This window comes from Armigeres subalbatus, chromosome 2 (assembly GCF_024139115.2).
Source record: "Armigeres subalbatus isolate Guangzhou_Male chromosome 2, GZ_Asu_2, whole genome shotgun sequence".
Classification (NCBI taxonomy): Eukaryota; Metazoa; Arthropoda; class Insecta; order Diptera; family Culicidae; genus Armigeres; species Armigeres subalbatus.
The window spans coordinates 170,231,788-170,238,204 of record NC_085140.1 but is presented as its reverse complement, the minus strand read 5'-3'; the positions used below and the strand labels follow the sequence as shown (position 1 = coordinate 170,238,204).

Below are 6,417 nucleotides of genomic sequence, written 5' to 3'. Positions count from 1 at the left end.
GGAAATTTCTTTAGGCTTTGGAAATCTGCATAGAAATCTCTTCGGAAATTAATTTAGGAATTTCTTCGGAATTTTTTTTTTGAATCCCTTTGGATTTTTTATAGAAATAGCTTCGGAATTTTTTTTAGAAATTCCTCTAGGGGTTCCTTAGTAAGCTCCTTGACATTTTTTCCCTGAAATCCCATAGGAATTTTTTCAAACTACCTCAAGCAATTCCTCGGGTAATTCTCAGGGTAATATTTATAAAATTTCTCCAATATGTTTGATAACCTTATGAAGAATTTTTTTGACCATTTCCCTCAAGAATATATGAATCTCCGCAGAAATTGTCGTAGGATTTTACCAAGACGAGCTCGGTGGTTTTAGTAGGTTTCCTACTAATAATCCTTCCTCTTCTACAGCATTCGCAAGGACGTGGCCAGTGCAGATCTCACCTGTTGGAGAGTGCCTTGCTTTCATCTAAGATATAATGATTAGTCCCAAATCAATATCTGTGATAACGGATGAAAGTAATGCTACTCTCTTACAAAAGACTATGTTTGTACTACCTACCATTTGTAAGTATTTGTAAGTAACCCATGTAGGAAATTCTTTCAGGAACTTTACCAAGAACTAACTTTTTTGATTATTTAACCAAATTTCAGGAAAAATATTTAATTTGGAAAATATTCAGTCTCTCAAACATTGCTCAATTGTATATGTAACTTAAAAAAAGTACATACTTCAATTTTTTCTGAAATTTAGTGTAACAAAATCCTTTTGGAAAAAGTTATTAACTAATAAGTCCTGTGACACCAAAATCTAATTCTCAACACTGCTCAGGGGTCACGAAAAGTGAAGAAGAATTATTGATAAAATTTAATTCATTAAAATCAGGGAATAATAAAATAGTTTTAGTTTTAATAACATTTTGTAATCATTTACTGATTGGTGTCGTCAGAAATTGATGATCGGCAAACGTATAATATTGCAATTAACTGAAGTAGATTTTTATAAGGGTGATTATTTCAGTCATTGATTTTTTTCATACACGCCGGTTCACGCCGCCGCCGCCTCCGCCGATAAAAGCCAACGGCGCACCGCCGTGACGCCGCCGCCGGGGCAAAAGTGACCACCGTGCCGCCGCCGTCGATTATATGACCGGCGCGCAGGTATAGTTAATAGCTGCACGTCGCTACCTGTTCGATCCACTTTGCTCGCTGCCATCCTCCTCCGGATCGTTGTCGAGAACCATTTTCACCGGATTACTATCCAACATTCTGGCTACGTGCCGGTCCACCGCAATCGTCAGATTTTCGCGGTGTGAACGATGGATAGTTCTTCCAACAGTTCAAGCAACTCGTGATTCAATCGCCTCTTCCACCTACCGTCCGCCATCTGCACCCCACAATAGATGGTACGCAGTAAGCATATGCGGTATTTCGAAAAAAAATCGTTTCAGGTGGTTCGAAACGAAATTCCGCGGAATTTCGCGAAATTTGAGCATGGCGAAATCTGATTTCTTGATTTCGTTTCGTTTCGAAAAATTACAAAAATTTCGCTAGAAATAACTAGCTTTTAACGAAATTTAACGGAATTCCGCGGAATTTCGAAACAAGTTTAAATCTAAGCCATACTTTATATTATCAAAAATTTTGGCTGCGCCGCTGAACAAAATCATAAAACTGTTTTCAAAACTTTAGGTTATCAAAATTTTTCTAATAACACTTACTACATAACCCCATTCTAGGTCGACAAATACGTATGTAGTTTTCTTCCATAAATAAAACGGCTTCATTGTTTCCAAGATTCAAATTTAAATTTTGTGATATTTTTTTTACTATTTGCACTATGTGAATGCGGAATCGATCGGTGTTGCTGTTAATCATGGGACGGCAGCTAGTCCTGTAGAACGCGAAGTGAAAAAATCTACCTCGTGTAGCAGAAATTTGTTAAACCAGTGTGCAATCGATCGTGTGGATGCTGTTCACGCCAGCTAGTGTGGGAAAACGCGAAGTGATAAAACTAATGTATGCATCGAAGAGCACAAAATTATTTAGTGCGGAATCGATCGTGTTGTAGAAGCTTATTAAACGGAGCACATTGATCTTGCGTTGGATTGATTTGAAACACAGTTTTCGTCCTCTTGTTTTCAAAATAACTTCGTTTACAATGAATATTTACCAAGGGGTTTCACATGAATTACCTTCTCAACTAACCAACGATTCCTTTCCCGTAGCGCTCACGGAGATACAGAGCATTTCTCAGCCTCTTGTAACAATGAGTGTTAAACTAATTTAGTTCATTACTAAAAAGTTCATTAACTCATATGCTAAGGGCACACAGACAATAGTTCAGTTTGTCGAGCTAATTGTATATAAGACTATCTGTGAAATTCAGTCTGAAATACATATCTTTTTGCATTTTAGAAAGGTGCAAAGGATTCTTCTAGTGATATCTAGCTATATATTTGATATGCAAACTGTGAAGAATCGCGTTTCAAGCGACCGAATCGACGTGCAGTACTAACTTGCCCGATAACTACTGCATTTATAGAAGATCGCACTTGTCTCAACCGAATCAAAGCGCAATACAAGCGCATTATCCGCCGAATATCAAAAAGATATTTTTTTTCCTGTTCGAGACGTAGGTATAACACGCGCACTGCGCTTACTTTCTCGATGGCTACTCCGAAAAAGTGAAATCAGAATTGCGTTGCAATTTAATAAAAATTCCGCGGAAAAAAAATTAAAATTTCGTTTCGTTTCGTAAAATTTCGAATTAAATAAATCTTTATTTCGTATCGTTTCGAAGTTTCGAAATTAAATTTATATTTTGTTTCGTTTCGATCCGAATCAACATAGACATTTTAAATTTCGTTTCGTTTCGTTTCGTTAGGAAAAAGTGTGTTATCGCATACCCTTAGTACGCAGCGCTTTTCTTTCGAAAGCCCTCGTGTCCGTAGAGGACTACGGAATTGTGGATTCCAAAGTATGTGCGGTTTCCAGCCATGAAGCCATTTTTCAGTCCCAGAAACACACAATGTTTTATTTCCGTCCCACTGGTATTGCAATCTGCCTCTCAAATGACTTCTTGGATAATTGGGTTCAATATGTGGCATATAAGAAGCAAAACAGATTAGTTGCACAAATAAAATAACATTTCGATACACTACAGTTGCCGCAATGTTTTTGATATGTTGCAAAACACTTTGTGCTCAGCTGCAGTTCACTTTTATTTGCATTAGTCCCGCATATTCAATAAAGTTGTAGACAGAATTTCCAAAAGAATTGTTGGTGTGATAGTTAGAGTGAAAGGTATCAAATCTGAACGTCCATGATTTGATTCCTAGTTTATTTTCGTGTTTTTATTTTCGTTGTAGCCGCAAGATGTTGCAAATAGACTCCAACTTTTGCGCTTTTTGTGTTACAAAGAAATTTCACATACGACGCGCTGTGCATAATTCAGACCTTTGGTCACATCACAGTTACTGTTACTCATTGAGAAACAAGTGGTGCCGCTTGGGTATACTTAGATAAAGGCATAACATGTAAAAACCATTTAATGGCACAAATCGCGTGTCGAACCATGTATGATACTCTGGACCATGAGTCTGGTGGGATTTGAATCTCGCTTGATTTCAATCGTGTGTGTGGTTTGAGAAATTGAGTTTATCTCTTAATAAATTTGTTTAGCATTTCAATGAAATTGAAATAGCAAACTTATGTGCATAAACTGTGAGACCCATTATTTCGAATCAAGTTGCTTTAACTTTCAGTTTTAGTGCACTATAATAAGTGTAATTTTCATAATCTATTTATTACAAATATGTATGTATTTAGTGACTATTGTATAATGTATTGAGTTTCTTCGCTATAAAGACAAACACAATCCCTAAAGTAACAGCTACGAAATCGGAGTTTCTATTCCCATGTGAAGCAGGAATAATTACATCCGGTGCAGGTCTGTAGCTGTCATCAATCTTCCTAGTTTCGACGATCCGTTTGAAAACCTTTGCCGACATTTTGGCATATCGTGTTCGGTTTTGGCTTCCAAAGTCTACATAGTATAGTCCAAATTTGTACCTGCAAATAAACAAAAAGATAGAAAAAATATAAAAATATGCGTATCTGCAAAGTTGTTTGCAAGTGTTGTAATTGAATGAAATTTAAGAAATTTGTCTTCTACACTTCTAAAGTCAAACAAGATTTCATCAAATGAGACTTATAATAGATACGCGATGCAAGAATGTATTCACTTACGTGTATCCGTATCTCCACTCTAAGTTATCCATCAAGCTCCAAGCAAAGTATCCTCGAACATTACAACCCTCCTCTAGGGCATCCAAAACTGCATTCATATAGCCATTGTAATAATCCACTCGCTGAGTGTCTACGGTTCCAGCTTCCGTGCCGACACCATTTTCCGTTACAAAAACCGGAGGATTATTGTACTGCTCCTTAATCCAGACCAAAAGTTTTTGCAAACCGTATGGAACAACCTGGAACAGTTTAACAAATGTTGAACAAGATGTAACACAAAAACTTAAATTTGCATACACTTAGCCACGGGATCTGGACGATGGTCCAGCTTGGATCTACCGACACGTAAACTCCCATGTCATGCTCGTTCGATGGAACTGCGTAGTTGGCTCGATTTTGTTCGCCATTCTTGGAGGCCAACCTTGTAGTGTATGTGTTCAAACCGAAAAAGTCTGCTGTACCCTTAATCCGAAGAATTTCATCCTGTGTGAAAACAGGAAGTCTTGATTTTGCGAACCCTTGCTCTTTACTAAGCTTGGCAATTCGATCTTTCACAATGTGTGGATAGTCCCCTTCCGACGAAAATATAGGGTGAGAAAACCAACCAATCTATAATGAAGGTATTGAAATAATGTATTGAGCATGGGTGTAATAAGAACTCACATGGAATTGCAAGGCCCAGTCAGACGCCTCTAAATCATCTTCTGAGTCGGTGGCAGGCTCGTACCATCGAGTATCCAAAGAAATTCCAATAGATCCGTTCTGCTTCTTTTGAAACTCGTCCCAGTACAAATGAACTGCTTCGGCGTGTGCCTTCAACAGGTTATGGCCGCAGATGTAGTTCGCGATTCCGGGAATATTTATTGCCGGTGCTAAGCCATCTCTTCCATACGAATTTTCACAAATATGCCACGGTTCATTGATAGTTGTCCACCCGTGAACTCTGTCACCGAAATTTTCGAAAACTACTCTTGCGTATTCTTTGAAGTGATCCACAATATCGGACGTCAACCATCCTCCCAACTCGTGCAAACGCTGAGGCAAATCAAAGTGATACAATGTAACAATTGGCTCAATGCCGTTGTTCAACAGCTCATTGATTAGATTGTTGTAGTAGTCGATTCCCTTGCGATTCACATTGTTGCTCAGCCCATCCGGCAGAATCCTACTCCAAGCGATTGAGAAGCGGTAAACATCTACGCCCAACTCTTTCACCATCTCTACATCTCTCTTCCATAGATGGTAGCTATCGCATGCAACATCTCCCGTGCCCCCACCCACGATCATCTCTGGTCGATGATGCGTGAATTGATCCCAAATGGATTCCCCTTTTCCATCCTCGTTCCAACCGCCTTCGATCTGATACGCTGATGTTCCTACACCAAATTTAAAATCTGCAGGAAATTCCCGATCTGCAGAAACGTTTATCACTCCAGTTAGAAAACTAAAATAATAGTAAGTATTTTATTGGAAATTTTATAAAGTAATTCATCAGTTACCTAATAAGTAGTACTAGTATCATGGTGAAACTGCTTTATTGCTACACCGGCAGCTAACAACTGCCTCTTGACAGAGTGCTACATCACAGGTTTTATAATACCAGTGAACATAAAATAAACAAAAATAAAAATCGTTATCAGTATGGAGCTTGCAGAGATGTCAAGAGTGGGGCAGATGGCCCCCGCGGTTATATGCCTTTGCGGAATTCTCACATGTTAATTTTGTTTGAGCTAGCAAATCTTAATTGAATATTATGTTATGTAAAAGAAGTGTTGTAACGAAAAACAAAATAAAACAGAAATTTAGAATTTCACGCATACAACAAACAAATTATTTGCATCAAGCTTAGTCCATATGAAAAATGAGAAAACGGAAACGTTGTTTGTACTTCCATAATAAAATCCAGCAAACATGCGATCTCATGCTGTTTTTTGGCACCACAGCATCAGTTTTATTTTAATTAGTACACCCAACCAGCGTTTGTTAGATTTTCTTACAATTCTAATAAAAACATCATCTAATAGAATACCCTACGAGTTCATACAATCAGTTGATTGCAATGATCATTTAATTGTTGTTAATTGGGTTTCGACACAAAAAAAACTAAATAAACGTGCAAAAAACCATATTTAGTTTCGTAATAAGCCCGTAGTGAACACCAAACCATGCGGATGAC

At 37.8% G+C, this 6,417-nt stretch overlaps 1 protein-coding gene across 1 annotated transcript; it reads right to left on the bottom strand.

Annotated features, from left to right (window-relative positions):
• Positions 1 to 3,779: 3,779 nt before the first annotated feature.
• LOC134215473 (myrosinase 1-like) lies at positions 3,780 to 5,818 on the bottom strand. The gene is made up of 5 exons (XM_062694659.1): positions 5,741 to 5,818; positions 4,905 to 5,685; positions 4,539 to 4,850; positions 4,242 to 4,480; positions 3,780 to 4,064 (listed from the first exon to the last, which is right to left on the bottom strand). Exons 1-5 carry the CDS (start codon positions 5,761 to 5,763, stop codon positions 3,818 to 3,820), a joined length of 1,602 nt encoding a protein of 533 aa, XP_062550643.1. The 5' UTR covers positions 5,764 to 5,818; the 3' UTR covers positions 3,780 to 3,817.
• Positions 5,819 to 6,417: the final 599 nt, after the last annotated feature.

What these genes read in the sequence shown, in the direction of transcription:
- LOC134215473 (XM_062694659.1), bottom strand. Translation starts at nt 5,763, where the DNA reads ATGATACTAGTACTACTTATTAG. An exon ending in ACTGGGCCTTGCAATTCCAT is followed by an intron (nt 4,851 to 4,904) that starts GTGAGTTCTTAT and finishes CCTTCATTATAG; the next exon opens with ATTGGTTGGTTTTCTCACCC. An exon ending in GAGTGGAGATACGGATACAC is followed by an intron (nt 4,065 to 4,241) that starts GTAAGTGAATAC and finishes GTTTATTTGCAG; the next exon opens with GTACAAATTTGGACTATACT.